Source organism: Sebastes umbrosus, chromosome 17, assembly GCF_015220745.1.
Source record: "Sebastes umbrosus isolate fSebUmb1 chromosome 17, fSebUmb1.pri, whole genome shotgun sequence".
Lineage (NCBI taxonomy): Eukaryota > Metazoa > Chordata > Actinopteri > Perciformes > Sebastidae > Sebastes > Sebastes umbrosus.
Genome location: NC_051285.1, coordinates 11,266,986 through 11,286,738, shown reverse-complemented (window position 1 = coordinate 11,286,738; position 19,753 = coordinate 11,266,986). Strand labels below are relative to the sequence as shown.

Genomic DNA, 19,753 nt, shown 5'->3' with positions numbered 1-19,753 from the left:
TGTGATATGTCCCAGAACACAAATTGGCCAGTGATCTTTTGCCAACTATCAGTATTAGCAAAAAAGAGTTATTACACAACTAATTTTATCTACAACAATCACTCAACCCCCACATCTACTACCTTTCACAGGAAATCAGCTCATCTACGCACATTACAGCGAACTGGACAGGGTTTTTTGTACGTGTGAAAATGACTGAACTGCGGTCTTTTCTCTGTACATTTACATAGAAAATGTAGAGGCAATTTGCCTATCTCTATGTGGTATCCAGCCATTCATCAGTTACGTGGTAAAATGAAATACTGGAAATAAAAATGTATATTACTGATATCGAGCATGTTAGATCTCTACTATATTTTCACTCTCCAGACACTCTCACACAGAGGTTTCAGTCAAGATTATGAGACCAAACATTTTCTCTAATATTTGTGGTTGTACTATGATGGCTCTTCTTATATATACAGTTATATTTATATATTCTGACACACATATTTGTAAAAATTAAAACAAAAAATGTTATACAACAGGTGTGTCTTTTTCCATATTGGGATTTGATATAGATAACTTATTTAGAAGGGTGTTTTAAACCCAATTTATTGTATAAGTATTAAATATCTCTTCTTTACTTTTTTCCTCTACCTCAATGTAATGTAATATTTTATAACATAGGTGATGGGCTTTCTGCTATATGAGATGATGAATATGGCATAAATAACATGTTTGATATTTATTTAAAAGCATTGTGAATATGTTTTTAATCACGTTGTTTTGGATGAACTACACCTGCCATCATAAATCTTGTTTGCCTATTGGTGTGCTTTATGTATAAATATGGGTCTATCCATAGTCAAGACCATCACAGCTGCATTAAAGTTATAAATAAGACCAGAAATCAAGTTAAAATCAATGCAATGACCATGTGGGTGAGCAAGTATTAGAGGAGCATTGGTTCAATATTAAAATATTTGAGTAATCATGCAAAACAACCTCTGATTGTGGTCGCATTGACTTGTTTGCCAGTTGTGTTAGCTGTAACTGCAGATGCTTTTTAAAGTGAAGTAAATGCAGTATTTTTTTACTTTTATTTATTGAGTAAAAGCATCAACTTTCCAAAGCAAGAAAATCAAGAACGTAACTCAAAATTAGACCTAAGAAAGATACTAAACAACCCTTGTTGCAACCCTTTACTGTGAATGTGACTCTGTGTGAAGGAGTGCCTGTGTGTGATGATTAGGTGATTATATAAGCCAGCTTCCTTCCGTGAAATAATTTCATTACTTTTTCCTGCAGATGTGACTTGCATGGCTACTTGAATGATCAATTGTGGAAGCATGTTAATTAAAAACAGACTCTAAACACATGAGATTTTAAAAACAAATGTCCTTTTTTCAACTTTGTTTATTGGGTAAAGTTAAAAACACACATTGCAATTATTACAACATTTTACTTTTAAATTCTGAATAGAAATCCAAAACTAATAGTCTGTATAGATTATTCCCTTTACTTCACAGATTTAAACAAAACATTAATTTTGGACCCGTCAAAATGTTTTTAAATGATTAATTCACAATCATAATATTATTTTCAGGAAAAGCCATACTTTTATTCAGTACCTTTCTAAAGGTTCTGTGGATGTATTATTATTATTTATTTTAAATATTTGTCTACATAAAAATGTTATCAATGAGACCTTTAATTATTACAATTGAGCTACACAGTGTCTCCAATGCACATTAGACACACAATAGACATTAAAGGAACTGTCCTGTGTAACTGCCTAAACATTATGTACTAATGTGCTAAATATGTGTAGCATATTTTCTGTTTTATTCTTATTTATTTTTTTCCACAATATTTTATTGAATTTTCAAAATCAAAATACAACACAAAAACAGAAATCACGTGACAGCAATGACAAACACGAGCAGGTCGCAGACCCCAAAGGTCGGAAAAACAGAAAAAAAACAGCATGGTATGTAGATCTATACATTAAATGAAAAGACATTATGCAGAAGTCTCAGGGCTTGGGTATATTATACAAATCAGGGAATACACAGCCAAGGCAAGGCAGTAAAATGCCCAGAGAAGAACGTTAGACACTCATGGGGGCACTGGAAGGGCGCCAGTCCACAGTGCAATGCCCCCTACGTATTAAATCTGCTGTGCAGTTTGGGAGGTGGTTTAGAAAAGATGCCCACAACTCATCGAAAACCCTCTCATTCCCCTTCAAGATTGAGCTCAAGCGCTCCATTGGCAAAACTTTAAAAATGTCACCATACCACTGGTTAACAGTAGGAGGTCTGGGCTTAATCCATTGGAATAGAATGCATCTTTTGGCTAATAGGAGAAGCTTGTTCAGAAGTTTTTGTTGGACACTTGTCAAAGAGAGCCCTTCCCCTGAAAGATTCAGCAAAAACAGACCAGAATTCATTTGTATTTCCTTATTAAAAATAGAGTTAAGTTCCTGTGAGACTTTTCCCCAGAAATTAGATATCAGATGGCAGTCCCAAACGCAATGTATGTAAGACCCAACCTCTCTTTTGCACTTGACACAGAGGGGAGAAATCCCAGGATAAAAATAATTTTTTTAAAGAAGTTTTATTCTTGTTTGTTTGTTTGTGTTTATGTTTTCATGTTACTGTGTCATGACAACAAATCTCAACCTTCAAACACCATGCATAAAGGGGTCGCTGTTTGTTTGTTATGAGTACCACTAGGCACATAGGCTGACTTTTATTTTGAAGAACCGGAAGTTGCAGTGTTTTGATAACAGCTGCGGAAGAAGCTGTCATTTGGCCGCAGTAGTAGTTTTTCCACCTTATAACGACACTAATTCAACCACAAATGTGAACCGTTTCACAGAGAGGCCACCATGGGATTCACACCGAGACGCTTTGTTGGTGTTAAACCGTCTAAAGCGCTTCAGTTGTTGTCTTTTCTGTTGACTCTGCTGCTCGTCGGTAGCCGAGGAGACAGCAGCAGTGCGATGGACAACATCTCCACAGAGAGGCTGGCTGAGGAGAGCCACCGACAGGACAGTGCCAACCTACTCATCTTCATTATGCTGCTAACTCTCACCATTTTAACCATATGGCTGTTCAAACACCGACGGTTCAGGTTCCTGCACGAAACAGGACTTGCCATGATCTATGGTAAGACCTGTAACTCAGCATTAGCATCAATGCTAGCTGGCTCCAAGGCCTATTGAAGGAGGCTAGGACACGCGTCATATCTACCGGGTAACACGCATGCGCAGTAGAATCTGGCCTGCACTTCAGTTACACTGCGCATGCACAATACCACACATTCCAAGACCATTGTCCCAGCCTCCTTTCTATAGGCCTTGGCTGGCTCCCAGCATTAGATTCTCAAACTCAACCAGTAAGCTCAGTGACAGCTTGTTCTCAGGTTTCAGGAGACATACAAGAGGCTGTATGATATCAGATCAGCATACTGTTAATTTAGGCATTCAAAAGGAATATCATTTATTCAGTATTATACTGTTACATATTACATAACTGCTTAAGGATGGTGGTATTGCCATTTTGTTGTGTTTTTGTTAGTTGTTAAATCAATAAATTGGTAACAGCTACAATTATTGGAAAATATAAGACATTAAAGTAGCTCATCATCCCCTTTAACTAGTCAACCTGTTATCAGTATGCAGTGAGAAGCATTGGTTGAATAAATGATCTTTTGCAATGATGCCCCTATACTTGTCCTAATTAAAGGGGACATATCATGCTCATTTTCAGGTTCATACTTGTATTTTGGGTTTCTACTAGAACATGTTTACATGCTTCAATGTTAAAAAAAAGCTTTAATTTCCGCGCACTGTCTGCCTGAATATTCACCCTCTGTCTGAAACGCTCCGTTTTAGTACATTTCAATGGAATTGCTACAGAATTGCGTTGCTAGGCAACAGCTTAGGTCCATGTTTACTTCATGTCAGCTGATGTCATTCACATACACTGCAACAAGAAATAAACTGAGACCCATTTTGAATGTTTACATTTAAAACTGTGAAATGGTCTAAATATTGTATATTTGTGACATCACAAATGGACAGAAATCCTGACAGCTTGTTTCAAAAACTCCATTTTGAATACGGGCTTTGTGTATTTCTCTGTGGATTAAGCGTTTCGATACTTTCACAGTATTTATATCGCACTTAAACGTTCTTTATAATATAAAAACCATGAATATGTCACTTTTTACAATATGGGACCTTTAATATTTTTTGTAAGACCCTAATCTAATTAGTATTTAGCACACCAAATACCTTAGAATATTTCTCACCGAAGTTTTGAAGCCCAAAAAATGGTCTTCGGGATAGCCCTAATTTAAATAAATTATATAATTACAATTATTATTTACTACAGATCCTTGGCTAACTGCTTTTCCTTAACTCCCTCTCTCCTCCTCCCTGAAGGCCTGTTGGTGGGTGTGATCCTGCGGTTCGGCGTCCACGTGCCCCAGAGCATGAGTGACGTGATCCTCAGCTGTGCTGTCAACGCCAGTCCCGCTACCCTGCTGGTCAACGTCAGCGGGCGATTCTACGAGTACACTCTGAAGGGGGAAGTCAGCCGGGGCAATGGTCACCAAGTGCAGGACGATGAGATGCTGAGAAAGGCAAGGGGATGAACAGATGGAGGGTGCAAGTGGTTGTTTTTTGTGTGTGTGTGCTGCTCTCGTATGAAATTACCAGCAGAAAAATATGTTTTATTGTGTGAAAAACAACCTCTGCTTACTTTGTCATGTATCTAGACATAATCACTGTCTATGAATATATTGGTAAATTGTGTTAATATACTAGTTTGGGCTGTTGGAAAGGTGTCAGGTTGAACACATGGGGAATTCACTACTTGAAAATAGCTGTATAACCTCTTAAAACTTACTACTGTCTTCAGGTGACCTTTGACCCAGAAGTGTTTTTCAACATTTTGCTGCCTCCGATCATCTTCCACGCCGGTTACAGTCTGAAAAGGGTAAGAGGGATAAAACGACTTATGCCACACTAATTATGTAATTGAAAGATTGGGATTTTTCACAAATTAGACCTTTAAAAAATAAGCTAATATGTTTTTATTAATAGGCCTTGTTATTCTCTAAGTTTGCAAACATATTGAGCTGCTTTTTTAATGATTATTGTGATATTTGTCTATATTGCCCCAGACTAACTACTAGTACTATGAGGGGTGGAATTAACAAAAATTAATTGATGAAAATAGAGGTGATGAAAATGCATGTGAATTGAAAAATGGAGCCATAAAAATGGAGGTGAAATGAAAAATGGAGCGATAAATTATCAAGTGATTTGATTCATTTTAAGCTGATTTGACTAAAACAGTCATGATATGGTGAAAACAGCCCTTGAGGCCGCTTTCCTTAAATGATAAATGTCAATTTTGTGCAGTGAATGATGAATGTAAGATTGTGAAAATGATGAAACACGGCTCTGTTTTCATCATATCACGACTGTTTTAGTCAAATCGACTTTAAATTGATAAAATCACTTGATAATTTATCACTACATTTTTCAATTCGCATGCATTTTCATCACCTCCATTTTTATCAATTATCTTTTGTGTAACTTCCACCCCTCATACCAGTACTAGACAGCCTCTGTTTTGATAAATCTGTGTCCTTGTCCGTCTCAGAGACATTTCTTCAGAAACATCGGCTCCATCCTGGCCTATGCTTTCGTGGGAACTGTTATCTCCTGCTTTGTTATTGGGTAAGTCATTTGTTTATCTCTAAAATATCTACATTCAGACTGATATAGAGTAACAGATTAAAGCTATAGAGTTTATTGAATGGGCAAGAGGTGCCAGTGTCTTTTATGACTTTCTTCTTTCCTCTTAGGCTGATCATGTATGGCGTTGTGTCCTTCATGAAAGTTGTGGGCCAGCTTGGGGGAGATTTCTTCTTTACTGACTGCCTCTTCTTTGGGGCCATCGTTTCAGCCACAGACCCAGGTAGGCAGCGCCATGTTAGCTTTCAGCACCTATATATTCACAGACTGTCTGTATGTGCATTATGGAAGCTTGAAAACAGAGCCATGATGAGGTGCAGTAGTCTAGTTATCTCTCAGAACACTTGAATTACAATATGCTGAAAGGTTATAATGGAATTTTTGCCCAATGATGCCAAAAATATACTGCCTACTGCCAATTTAAGTGTTTTTTTTTCTCCTCTCTGTGTCTCAGTGACGGTGCTGGCTATCTTCAATGAGCTAAAAGTAGATGTGGACCTGTACGCTTTACTCTTTGGGGAGAGCGTCCTCAATGATGCCGTGGCCATCGTCCTCTCTTCGTAAGCATTGATTCATTTAATTACACACTGCAGATACATACACACACACACACAGCGCATACAGCTACAGTATTGTCCACTTCTTTTTCATCAAAGCAGCAGTAGTTTCACATTAAAGGATAGGTTAACATTTTGTAAAGTATATCTCAAAACAATATGCACATTTCAAGAGTTGTTAGTTGCCTTCCCCTAGCCCATACTTTATTATCTTCCTGTCTCCAATAGCAGTGATGGGGGACGATATCCACAGCCCTTTTTTTGTGCAAAAATGCGTCCTGTAACTTTGGAAGATACTTGTACAGCTTGTTTTGTCTGACTAGCGTCATTCATTTTAAAGTTCAATTGAACTTAAAAATGTATTTTCACACAGAACGATGGCTGTGGATCTCATTCATCATCGCTTAAATTAGAATTGCATTAGAAATGAATATTTGAATGGCCATTATGGACAGGAGAAATAAGTGTTACTTTAAGATAGACTTGAAAAAATGATGTGAACCTATTCTTCAATTTCTAGTTCTGTGTTAATGACCTACACTGTAATGAGGCTAACTGTGGCAAATTCATCTTTTTGTGTTGTACGTTGCACACGGATCATACTAACATCAGTCCCTGTCATTTCACTGCTTGCCTTCCTTCACCCATCCGTGTCATTCATCGCCTGCTTGACCTGAACGTATGTATGCAGTGTTCTCCTCCGCTTGGAGAAGCAGGGTAGGCAGGGGGCTGGAGCTGTACACTCCCCAGGAGATGATGGCCCGGTCTGGCCAGAGGGGGAGAAGGACTGGTTGGGAGAAAACCAGACAGTGACTCCCCGGTGGGTGGGGGGCTGTTTGCGAGATTGTCCTGGCAGAGTTATAGCATTAGAACCTGATCATCTCAACTCAGTCGATGCGATGCAGATATTTTTCTTAGAATGTAGCCTTGAACCAACACCCATTAGGATGATCACTGCCCTCCCCTGCTACCCTTTCATATCCATCCCTCGTATCTTTTTTTCAGTTTTCTCTATAGACTCTGCAAATGACCATAAAATACTACTTTTTTTCATTAAAGGGTAACTTTGGTATTTTTCCACCTGGACCTTATATTTTCATGTTTTTGTGTCTACCTGACTAATGGGGACAACGATTTATGAAATTGGTCCAGTATTGAGGGAGAACACTGTAACCGGTAGCCGGGAAACGAGCTGCGCGGGCAAGTGAGCAGTGTCAATGTAACATTACATTCACTAAAAGTGCTTGTTTTTGCCACTGACAGACTCAAATTATTATTATAAGTGTCTGGCAACATTATAGAAAGGACCCTACAGCGAGATACAATGTTTTTCTTACCTTTCACTTGATCCAGTCTGTTTGTTATTGTGTCCAAGTCGCGCTCGACGAGAAGTCTTGTTGTGAAATCTGAATATCCGTATACTCTGGCTCAAATAAATATGGGCGGCCATCGAATTCAAAGACCTCATCTACATTGTCAACATCATCTAAATATTAAGCCATGACTATGAAAATCTTTTGGATAACACTAAGCTACACTTTCTATACTCCAACACTATAAACACTCTCATTTCCACCATGGATGTATTTCACTATTCCACCGTTGTTTTCCGGCGACACGTCACCTCGCCAAATTTCAGAACGAGATTTCTCCTTGAGTGAGACTCTTTCCATAATGTCAGACACTTATAATAACAATCAGAGCCTGTCATGGCAAAAACAAGAACTTTAAGTGGACGTAAATGATGGTGCCAGCTTGCCCCAATAGCACCATATTGCAGCATGTGAACGGCTGCCGTCTACTCTCCCTCAATGCTGGACCAATTTCAGGAATTGTTGTCCCTATTAGTCAGTAAGCCACAAAAACATGGGAAAACAGGTTGGAAAATATCAAAGTTACCCTTTAAAGTTTTGGTAATTTATGTGTGTAAAAGGTTTATTACTGCTGATATTAGTGCTGTTGATTTGCTTTGTTGGTCTTGAGGTCATTTGGGCATGACTCCTCATAAAGGGGTCACACCTGAATTGGCTGTTTCTCTACTTATTAATACTCTTATTGAATATCAACCAAATGGTGCTGAGAGATCCAAAATCTTATTAGAATAAAGCATGAAACACCCTAACTTTCCCTTTTTATGACTGTAAAACCCAACTCCAGTCCATGTGTGTGAAGTTTTTGTTTATAAATTTAGAGGATTTTGGTTTCCCCTAAAGAAAAAGTAACAATCAGATAAACACCAGGCTGGTGATATCCAGCCATTATTGGATTTGGGTTGCTGCAGGTTTGATTTGATGCCTGACTTCATCTTGAAAATCTCAGTTTGTTTATTTATGTTAGCATGTGATTAACGTTTGACCAGTTAAGTGTCTACTTCCTTTTTCCATGTAAATGATTTTATTTGTACTCTATCTGCCCTACAGCTCCATCGGGGCGTACCAGCCTGCAGGAGACAACAGCCACAGCTTTGAGGCCATGGCTATGTTGAAATCCTTCGGCGTCTTCCTGGGCGTCTTTAGTGGATCCTTTGCTCTTGGTGTGGCCACTGGAGTCATGACCGCTCTCATATCCTTTCACCTAATGCTCACCATTACATAATACTTATAGTATAGTTTTCAGTATATGTTTTCAGTATAGTCTTATTTGACTTGGAACCAGAACATCTGTTGTAGGTTGTATCTGGTTGTAGCCTAAATTGTCTCCTTCTACAATAAGATAGAACAGTGGTTATTTACTTATACAGTTTATACAGCGATGTCTTTCTTACTTCATTTGCATTTACACACCGCAGGTCGACAGAGGATGTGGCAATTCTTGTTTTGCTCCTTGACTTTCAGTTTTCGTCACGTGACCAAGTTCACTAAGCTGAGGGATTTCCCCTTGCTAGAGACGGCTCTCTTCTTCCTCATGTCCTGGAGCACCTTCCTATTGGCTGAGGCCTGCGGCTTCACAGGTACGCCTTCACACATGCATGCAATTTAAACTGTGAAATTCTGCATCACATTTTGACTTTGTGTTAGTCTTAGGAACAAACATAAATTACTTTTAATTACTTTTTAATCATTTGATTATTCTTAGTTTTCAGTCGTGTATTTTTTTTAATTTTTTTTACCCTATCAAATATTTATAGTGACCAGGGTTTAACGTTAATGTTTTTTTTTCACTTGACTTGTGTATGTTTGTGTTCATCCAGGCGTAGTGGCTGTGCTGTTCTGTGGGATCACTCAGGCTCACTACACCTTCAACAATCTCTCCCCCGACTCTCAGGACAGGACCAAACAGGTGATGTGCAATCACATATCTTTTGTCACATTTACTCACTTTATTTAGATATAAATCTTACCTGAGCTCTGGTTCTTTTGTTGGTTTTTAGTTCTATCTTAGTCCTATCATAAAGATTGATTTTACGGTGCAAGAACAAGGGTAGACTCGTTGGTACCTATAGTACGCATTTTCATTCACATATCTTGAGGTCAGAGGTAAAGGGACCCCTTTGAAAATGGCCTTGACAGTGTTCCCTCGCCGAAATTTAGCTTAAATTTGGAGCGTTATTTAACCTCCTTCACGACAAGCTAGTATGACATACTGTATATATATAATAAACATTTGTGTTAACGCGTTATCGCGTTAAATTTGACAGCCCTATTTAGAATATAAATATATATATTTGTTGTTTGTCTCTTCTCCCAATCAGTTGTTTGAGCTGCTGAACTTCCTGGCCGAGAACTTCATCTTCTCCTACATGGGTCTGACTCTCTTCTCCTTCCAGTCACATGTGTTCAACCCCATGTTCATCATCGGAGCTTTTGTATCCTTAACTCTGATCGGTGTTAATGCTCCAGAAATGATTGGTTATCTGGCAATGAATCTTGGTTGCACATAACCATATATAAACCATTAAACCACCTATATATATATATATATATATATATATATATAGGTGTAATATAAATATTCTTTAAAATACATATACTGTATGAATGCACTGCTAATATTATCAGCATTAGTTGCTATCTATAACTGATGCAGAGAGGTCCAGCCTATATAACATATATATATATATATATATATATGTTATATATATATGTTATATATATATATATATATATATATATATATATATATATATATATATATGTTATATATATATATATATATATATATATATATATGTGTGTTATATATATATGTTATATATATATATATATATATATATATATATATATATATATATATATGTGTTATATATATATGTTATATATATATATATATATATATGTTATATATATATATATATGTTATATATATATTATATATATGTATATATACATATATACATATATATATGTTATTTATATATATAATGTGTATATATATACATATATATATGTATATATGTATACATATATGTATGTATGTATGTATATATATATATATGTATGTATATATATATATGTATGTATGTATATATATATATATATGTATGTATATATATATGTATGTATGTATATATATATATATGTATGTATATATATATATATATGTATGTATATATATATATATATATATATATATATATATATATATATACAGACGTAGGCAAAATTGTTGGTACCCTTCCGTTAAAGAAAGAAAAACCCACAATAGTCACTGAAATAACTTGAAACTGACAAAAGTAATAATAAATAAAAATTTACTGAAAATTAACTAATGAAAATCAGCTATTGTTTTTGAATTGTGGTTCAACAGAATCATTTTAAAAAACAAACTAATGAAACTGGCCTGGACAAAAATGATGGTACCCCTAGAAAAGATGTAAAATAGTTTGACCATAGGGACATGTTAAACTAAGGTGTGCCCTGTAAATAACATCACAGGTATCTTCAAACTTGTAATCAGTCAGTCTGCCTATTTAAAGGGTGAAAAGTAGTCACTGTGCTGTTTGGTATCATGGTGTGTACCACACTGAACATGGACCACAGAAAGCTACGGAGAGAGTTGTCTCAGGAGATCAGAAAGAACATTATAGACCTTCATGTTAAAGGTAAAGGCTATAAGACCATCTCCAAGCAGCTTGACGTTCCTGTGACTACAGCTGCACATATTATTCAGAAGTTTAAGGTCCATGGGACTGTAGCCAACCTCCCTGGACGTGGCTGCAAGAGGAAAATTGATGACATATTGAAGAGACGGATAATACGAATGGTAACCAAAGAGCCCAGAACAACTTCCAAAGAGATTAGAGGTGAACTCCAAGGTCAAGGTACATCAGTGTCAGATCGCACCATCCGTCACTGTTTGAGCCAAAGTGGACTTAATGGAAGACAACCGAGGAGGACACCAAATCATAAAAAAGCGAGACTGAAATTTTCCAAAATGCATATTGACAAGCCACAAAGCTTCTGGGAGAATGTCCTTTGGACAGATGAGACAAAACTGGAGCTTTTTGGCAAGTCACATCAGCTCTATGTTCACAGACGAAGAGATGAAGCATCCAAAGAAAAGAACACTGTACCTAATGTGAAACATGGAGGAGGCTAGGTTATGTTATGGGGCTGCTTTGTTGCATCTGGCACAGGGTGTCTTGAATCTGTGCAGGGTGCAATGAAATCTCAAGACTATCAAGGCATTCTGGAGCGAAATGTGCTGCCCAGTGTCAGAAAGCTTGGTCTCAGTCGCAGGTCATGGGTCCTCAAACAGGATAATGACCCAAAACACAGCTAAAAACACCCAAGAATGGCTAAGAACAAAACATTGGACTATTCTGAAGTGGCCTTCTATGAGCCCTGATCTAAATCCTATTGAACATCTGTGGAAGGAGCTGAAACATGCAGTCTGGAGAAGGCACCCTTCAAACCTGAGACAGCTGGAGCAGTTTGCTCACGAGGAGTGGGCCAACATACCTGTCGACAGGTGCAGAAGTCTCATTGAGAGTTACAGAAATCACTTGATTGAAGTGATTGCCTCAAAAGGTTGTGCAACAAAATATTAAGTTAAGGGTACCATCATTTTTGTCTAGGCCAGTTTCATTAGTTTGTTTTTTTAAATGATTCTGCTGAACCATAATTCAAAAACAATATCTGATTTTCATTAGTTCATTTTCAGTGAATTTTTATTTATTATTACTTTTGTCAGTTTCAAGTTATTTCAGTGACCATTGTTGGTTTTTCTTTCTTTAACGGAAGGGTACCAACAATTTTGCCTACGTCTGTATATATGTTATATAGGCTGGACCTCTCTGCATCAGTTATAGATAGCAACTAATGCTGATAATATTAGCAGTGTATTCATGCAGTATATGTATTTTAAAGAATATTTCAGTGCTTCAGGGAGCCCAAGAATAACATTGACATTTAAAACACAGATTAGTCAACGATGACGTAGAATTTCCGATCTGCCATCTACCCACGATTATTTTCCATCCCAGCTTGCCCGCGCTGTGTTACTTCGCAGTGTTATTGTGTCCTTGACCTTGCTGCGTTGTGCAGGTGGCGGTGTTTCTGGGCAGGGCGGCAAACATCTACCCTTTGTCCTTCCTGCTCAACCTGGGCCGCAAGAACAAGATTGGATCCAACTGTCAGCATGTCATGATGTTTGCAGGTACGGAGTGGAGACAGTAAAGTCTCTGTTGTCAACTAAGGAGTCCTTTTTAAGTTTCTCAGGCTTGGACCAAAATGATTAAACTACTTCTCAGCTGGGACTTGGTTCCATTAAAATAAACTGTCAGTGGAACAGAGCAGATTCAAGCCTGTAGTTAAAAAAACATTAGCCTAGATAATGGCGTGTGAAGACAGTCTCCTTCTAGACCAGCAACACTCCTACTTCGATACAGTATTGTTATGAATAACAGCCCCTATGTCAGCAGACATTTACTATTGAAACTGGCTAATAATAGAAATCCCCCTACATGTCTGTGCACATAATTGTTTCTATACCATCAGCCCTGAGAGGAAAAAACACCTGCATTAGCATACTGTGCCGAAGGCGTCACGCAACGTCTCTCCCACGCTGTCTTCTGGTGAAACACACACCCCGTTTCTCATTCTCACGCTGTCTTGTTGTCCGTCTCCTCCAGGTCTGCGTGGGGCGATGACCTTTGCTCTTTCAATCCGAGACACAGCGACGTACGCTCGTCAGATGATGTTTTCAACCACCCTCCTAATTGTCTTCTTCACTGTGTGGATCTGTGGAGGAGGCACCATGCCCATGCTGTCTTTCATGAGCATACCGTAAGGCTGGGCATCCGTTTGTATCAGGGCTGTCAAAGTTAACGCCATAATAACACATTAACGCACATTGTTTTTAGCGACACTAATTTCTTTGCGATTAATCATGATTATATTTGTTAATCGATTGACAGCCCTAGTTTGTATGTCTCTCTGTTTCATCCCCTCTATTGAATGTTTTTCTGTCAAAGTCACCACTGCTACCTTTTCTCTTTCAGTGTGGGTGTTGACTCCGATCAAGACCACTCTGTAAGTAATTCACACAGATTGAAATCTCTTGTTTTTCATTATTTTTTTTGTAAAAGTAAAGATGTCTAAGTAGTGAAACAGTAACAAATTAAACATGTTCTGCGTAACAGAGTACAGCGGTGTTAGATGGGTCGCAGCGGAGGAACACCAAACATGAGAGCGCCTGGCCCTTCAGGATCTGGTATAACTTTGACCACAAGTATCCTTTTAAGCAACAGATCACATATTTAAAATCACATCTTCAGAAGTGTGGATGCTCGATTCAGCTTTGGACACCAGAGGGAGCTCTTTCCAAACTAACTTCATCTTTCTGTATAGATAAGGCACTTCTGATAGTTAGATTATTGACCAATTAAATTACACTGAAAGAAATTACATTCAAAGTAAGTGTTGTAAAAACTGTTACTAATCCTTGACAAAAGCTTGTTCTCCAGCTACCTGAAGCCCCTCCTGACCCACAGTGGCCCTCCTCTCACTGCTACTATGCCTGCTTGTTGTGGACCGCTGGCACGATGCCTCACCAGCCCACAGGCCTATGAGGTTTGGACACACTGCATAGTGTTATACGGTTAAAGTAGCACTTTGTAAAGACCCAATCAGTAACTTCTTGACCAGCTGAAATACATGGATATTTACAGATGTAATAGTGTCATATGTGAGTTTTTTGTGTTTCTTTACTAATTGTTATTTGAATATAAATATAATAATATATACCTGTTTTACCACATTTAAGATGAACAACAATGAAATTTGAAACTCACTTAATAGCTTTTTGTAGTGTTAGTCCATGTATTTAAAGACATAATTAGGAATCTTAACAGGTCATAAACTTGTGTGTTGAAATTTGTATTTCACTTTTATTTAAAGTAGCACTTTTTTTCCAGTTCTTCACTCCTTCTCCTGTGATTGTATTCATCTCAGGGTAATTATAGTAAACTAAAACAAAAATAAGCAGTGAAAAATATTTATAGTAAACTGAAATTAAATACAAACTGTATCCTTTTATTTAAACTAAACTGAAACAATATTGTCTGGGTACAAAACTAATAAACATGAATGTAAATAAATTTCAGTTTTAGTTTTTTTAGCTATAAATAACAACCGAAAAAGGCAGTCATCACAAAATTGAATCGACTTGACATTCCAGGAGATGGAGCTATGCTGCAATGGCTGTAATGTGAAAATTAAACATTTAACATTAAGGCCATTCCTACACAGTTCTCCAACAATGCATTTTGTATGTATATAGCTACATATTAACAGAACAAACTAAAACTGTTGTAAAACTAAGTCTATAAAAAATAAAACTAAACCTTTCTGAAAAAGTGAAACTAGCTAAATCTAACAAACACATTCTGAAAACGAACTAAAACTAAACTAAAATAAAATTGAAAAGTAAAAAAAACAAAAAACAAAACTAAAACGATTATAACCTTGATTCATCTTCATCTTTTCATTCCCTTACTTTTCTTTTTCTCTTTCCTCCCATCAGAACGAAGGCCAGCTCCACGACGATGACTCCGACTTCATCCTGAACGACGCCAGCGTGAGCTCCATGTACGCCGACATCACCGTCAGCACGGATGCATCTGGATCCCGCACCATCAACCGCCCCTCCAGCACCGGAGGCGGCCCGTCTGATGACGGTCTGGATCACGATCTCGGCTTGGCGGAACATGAAGTGGCGATCAGGGGCACCCGCCTGGTCCTGCCCATGGATGACCCAGTGGAGCCCCCGACCACTGTAACCCTGCCCCCGCCACCCTCCCCGCCACGCTCCGAACCTCGCAGGCACAGACTGTAAGAAGCCTTACACTGTCAGGATGCAGTTTGTTGTTTTCAGCTTTAAAAAAAAAAAAATCACAAATCATCTAATTAGATTTCACAACAAAATCTGTTAGTTGATTTGTTTGGATTTTTTGATTGAAAAACAAACTGCTTCACGTAAAAGTCGCCGTGTTGACGGGACCACCTCTAACACTCTGGTTTTAAAATAGCCTCAGCTTTGTGACAAACTTGAGGCGCGCTTGATTTAACTCACCATTTAGGTGGATTACTGTAATCTTGAATGTGAATGCACTACATATGTAAGGCAAGGTACTGTAGATCAAGTGCACCTCAAGTCTAAAGGTTACTTAAAATCATGCGAGATGCACATTTAGCCACCATTGGGGGAAGCTAAAAAAAAAAATGGGGCTGTAGTATTTGCTCCTACGTTCGTACTACTGTGGTGTAATGCCAGTGCTGTGATCTACGCTCTATAAAAACTCCCTCCGGCTTTATGGGGCGATCCCTAAACGTTACATATGCAGTTTACCCTTTTCTCTGTGGTGAAGTTGCTCCTGACAACAGGACCTGTATGTGTCTAGCTTCTTTCAAGTATTTGTAAGATGACCTACAGTATCATTTAGCTCACTGTGCAAGCACTCTAAAACGTTGCTCTGGTACCACTTACTTACATTTCAGTGGTGTCAAAGAGTACTTACACTACAGCCACATTACTAATCTTACTCATCGAAGGCCCTGTTCAGATCTGGCATTAACATGCGTCCCGAGTGATCCGATCACAAGTGGACAGCTTTGAGTACATCTGTTCACACCTCGCAGTAAAATGCATCTCCGCATGCGTCTCGAGTGACCACTCGTGATCCAGTCTCACTTCCCCGCTCTATATGCAATTACACACGTAGTAAACACACGGCTAATACAGCAGATGTTGTGCTGTAATATTACACGAATGTCAGTAGTGATATCCTACATATTCGTGAATTTGGGTACATTTTATTAACATCAAAATAAAAGGTTATTGTACCGGCGGTCCCTGGGGACCTCCATGGCGTCGACACCGCTCAACAGCGGGGTACAGAGCTTCATGGCTGGGAATGAGAGCGAGTGAGGGGCGAACGGGTGTCAGCTCCATGCAGAACACCAGAACAAAAACACTGACACATCTCCGACAGTATGATAATAATGCACTTTGTGTGCCTAGTCTGCCAGTCTGTAGATATGTAGCCTATAAATAAGATACTGTATGTAAGGGATAATGTACAGCGAGCCAATGCTCGCGATTCTTCTCGCATCGCCCTGTCTGGGATTCTTTCACATCAATGACCCACTAGCTCTACATTATCCCGCTTATTACATGGTTACTTAAGAAATCATTATTTTGACACCAAAACGGTCCGCCAGAGTCCGACATCAGAGCTGCGCCCATAGCAACGGTCTGTTATACATAGCAACGGTCTGTTATAAAGAAATAACAGACCGCAGAACGCCGGGATTGACCAATCAGAATCGAGTATTCAACACAGCTGTGTAATAATTATTAAAATACAGTTGTACCGACAGGATACAGTAGAGCACAAAAGCCGTTTCCATGTTGCGAGGCAGACAAGCACTCACGGCTGCCTGTCTATTCCCATGACACATTTGCGTACACACTGCTAAAAGAATGTGGCCATACTGTATGTGGCCCAGGCCACCTCTGAATGTGTTGTGAGCAATCGGATCTCTGTGCGTCCTCAATGCGTCTTGAGTGCGTTCACACCTGTACTTAGAGCTGTCCGCTTGTGATCCGATCACCCAGGAAACATGGTAATACCATGTCTGAACAGTGCCTAAGTATCCGGTACGTTTGCCTCCCTCTCGAAGCTCATTGATGGAGAAGGTTCAAAGAGGAGGAACTGGGGATTGTGATTGGCCAACATTGACATTTGTGATAGAAGCAGTATTGGGAGTGAATTTTAAAAGAAACAAGACTGTAAGTAGATACTATTCGGCCAAAAAACTCAAACTGCTTTCATAACAGAGTCCATTTTTTAACACTGCCTGCCTCTTCTCTTCTTGATCAGTCTTTTCACTTTTTATTTATTTAACAAAAAAAGATTTATTTATATAATGATTTGTTTATTTATTTATTATTTATTTATTGTTTTGTGGGGTGACTCTAATGATTATCTTGCCCTGTTCAATAATGGGGCTGCTCGGTGGTGAAAGGCTGTTGTGATGCACCTTTTTCCCCTAACAAAGCACTACGACTCTTCCCAGCACGAGGTACATTGTACGGTAGGGAAGTCACGAGGGAGGTGGATGTTTCATCCGAGGAGGTCGTTCTTTACCATGTGTGTGCATGTTAAAATAATCTCCTTTCTGTTCTGTAGCAGATCCTTCTACTTTATACTTGGAAACTAGAGCTTCCCTGTGTGTGTATTTTACGAGAGTGTGTGTGTGTGGCTGATGCCAGAATGAAATTGTCCAAATCTACTGACGTGGTTTTTAGGGCTAATGTCCGTTTCTTGGGTTTTCTGTCGTCATCTTTCAAAAAAAAAAAAAAAGCAACTGCCGTGTCTTTGTGATGTTGTATCATCAAAGATGACTCTGAGGGCTGGCTGAACTGTTTTGACTTAAAGTGCCTATTCAGATATTCAATTACTTCATGTAGATTTGTATATATTTTGATTTGCTAATGTGCAGTAATATTATCTTTCTTGGTTTTTTATATGACACAAAACCCTTTGACTGATGTTGAATATTCCCAGTATAAGTAGGCCATTAGGTGACTGTCTCTCTGTGGTGAGTGAAGATGACGAAAGAGAGCAAAACACTTAAGTATCACTTATATTTTAATCGGATAGAATCATTTTGGAAAATACTTTATCAAAAAGTATATGTGGTATTTTAAAATTATACTATTGGGGACTGATTTTTAATGCAACAAGAACCTGGTGACCTCTTTTTGGCTTTTTTATTTGCCAGTAAGGTCAATGGAAAGATAGTTTAGTTAGTTTAACATACCGTCAACGTTTTACTGATGCAGTGTCTTTCCTTGTTTGGCAACCAAGACCGTATATTCTCTTCCCACCTCAGTGAGAGATATTTTACACTGAGGCATCCCCTGAGTTAACCCTGTCTGTTCTTTTTTTCTACCGGGTGATATTGATTGCTGGTAAAAAAAATCCCATTTTCAAATATTCAAATGTTTGTTTTAACTGTGTCAAGCTGCACATGAGTTGTCTTTTTGATCTTCAAGCGTTATCCTTAACATGAGGTTTAAGTTTCTGCATAATCATCCAGAGATATGGACGAGTGAATTTACATTTTTTTTCTATCAGTATGGTACCTTTTTGATTTTCATTTGTTGTTTAAATGTAATTGAACCATAAAAAAACATATGTTTATATGGAAATTTTGAAAAAAAACTGTTGTAATGTTACAATAGCAACCGCACCGAAAACAAAAAATCTGAAAATGTTTATGTTTCTACTGTTGGTAGAAACTGTTAATGACAGTTGTATTTGTGAAAAGTAGGCTACAACTGCAATAGGGTCTATGTGTGAATGTTTTTAAAATGTGAACTCATGTTGAGGAGGAAGTATCTCAGATTTAATAGATTGTTCCCTGTGTAGTCCTGAGTTATTAACAGTGTCTCGGTCACACATCTTGCAAGTGTACTAGAAGAAAATAAAAACAGTTCTTCAAAATGACACATCTGCTCTTTCAAATTGTGCAGTATAACCCATATTGTTTCTATATTATTAGGCTGTTTAAAGTGGCAGTGTGTAGGATCTGGCGGCATCTGGTGGCGTGGTTGCAGATTGCAACCAGCTGAAACTTCTCCCGTGTTCCAAGCTTGTAGGAGAGCTACGGTGGCAGATGTGGAAACATGGTGGCCAGCTCCGTGAAGAGGACCCGCTCCGTATGTAAGCTAGATATAAACGGCTCATTCTAAGGTAACGAAAACACAACGATTCTTATTTTCAGGTGATTATACACTAATGAAAACATACATACTAACATTATATTGCATTTCTGGCAATAGAGCCCCCTAAATGTTACACACTGTTCCTTTAAGGCTCAACTAATCTCAGTTTGTTTTTTCATTTACGTTACTTACGTTTCGTTTTGATACTCAAGTTAATTTTTCTCCTTTGACTAGACAAACTGAAGAGCATGACTTCTGCACCGCCTCA

General features: G+C 38.2%; 1 protein-coding gene across 2 annotated transcripts; it reads left to right on the top strand.

Annotated features, from left to right (window-relative positions):
- The first annotated feature begins 2,872 nt into the window (after positions 1–2,872).
- On the top strand, positions 2,873–16,060 carry LOC119476083 (sodium/hydrogen exchanger 6-like). Of its 2 annotated transcripts, XM_037749274.1 has the most exons (17): positions 2,873–3,152; positions 4,433–4,632; positions 4,911–4,988; positions 5,661–5,737; positions 5,866–5,978; positions 6,210–6,315; positions 7,004–7,132; positions 8,733–8,874; positions 9,157–9,262; positions 9,503–9,591; positions 10,004–10,117; positions 12,798–12,909; positions 13,385–13,538; positions 13,754–13,784; positions 13,895–13,983; positions 14,219–14,324; positions 15,277–16,060. In XM_037749274.1, exons 1-17 carry the CDS (start codon positions 2,873–2,875, stop codon positions 15,586–15,588), a joined length of 2,238 nt encoding a protein of 745 aa, XP_037605202.1. In that variant the 3' UTR covers positions 15,589–16,060. The 2 variants fall into 2 exon arrangements, with proteins under 2 accessions (XP_037605202.1, XP_037605203.1); XM_037749275.1 differs by lacking the exon at positions 7,004–7,132 and having other exon boundaries at positions 15,277–15,588.
- The last annotated feature ends 3,693 nt before the right edge of the window (positions 16,061–19,753 follow it).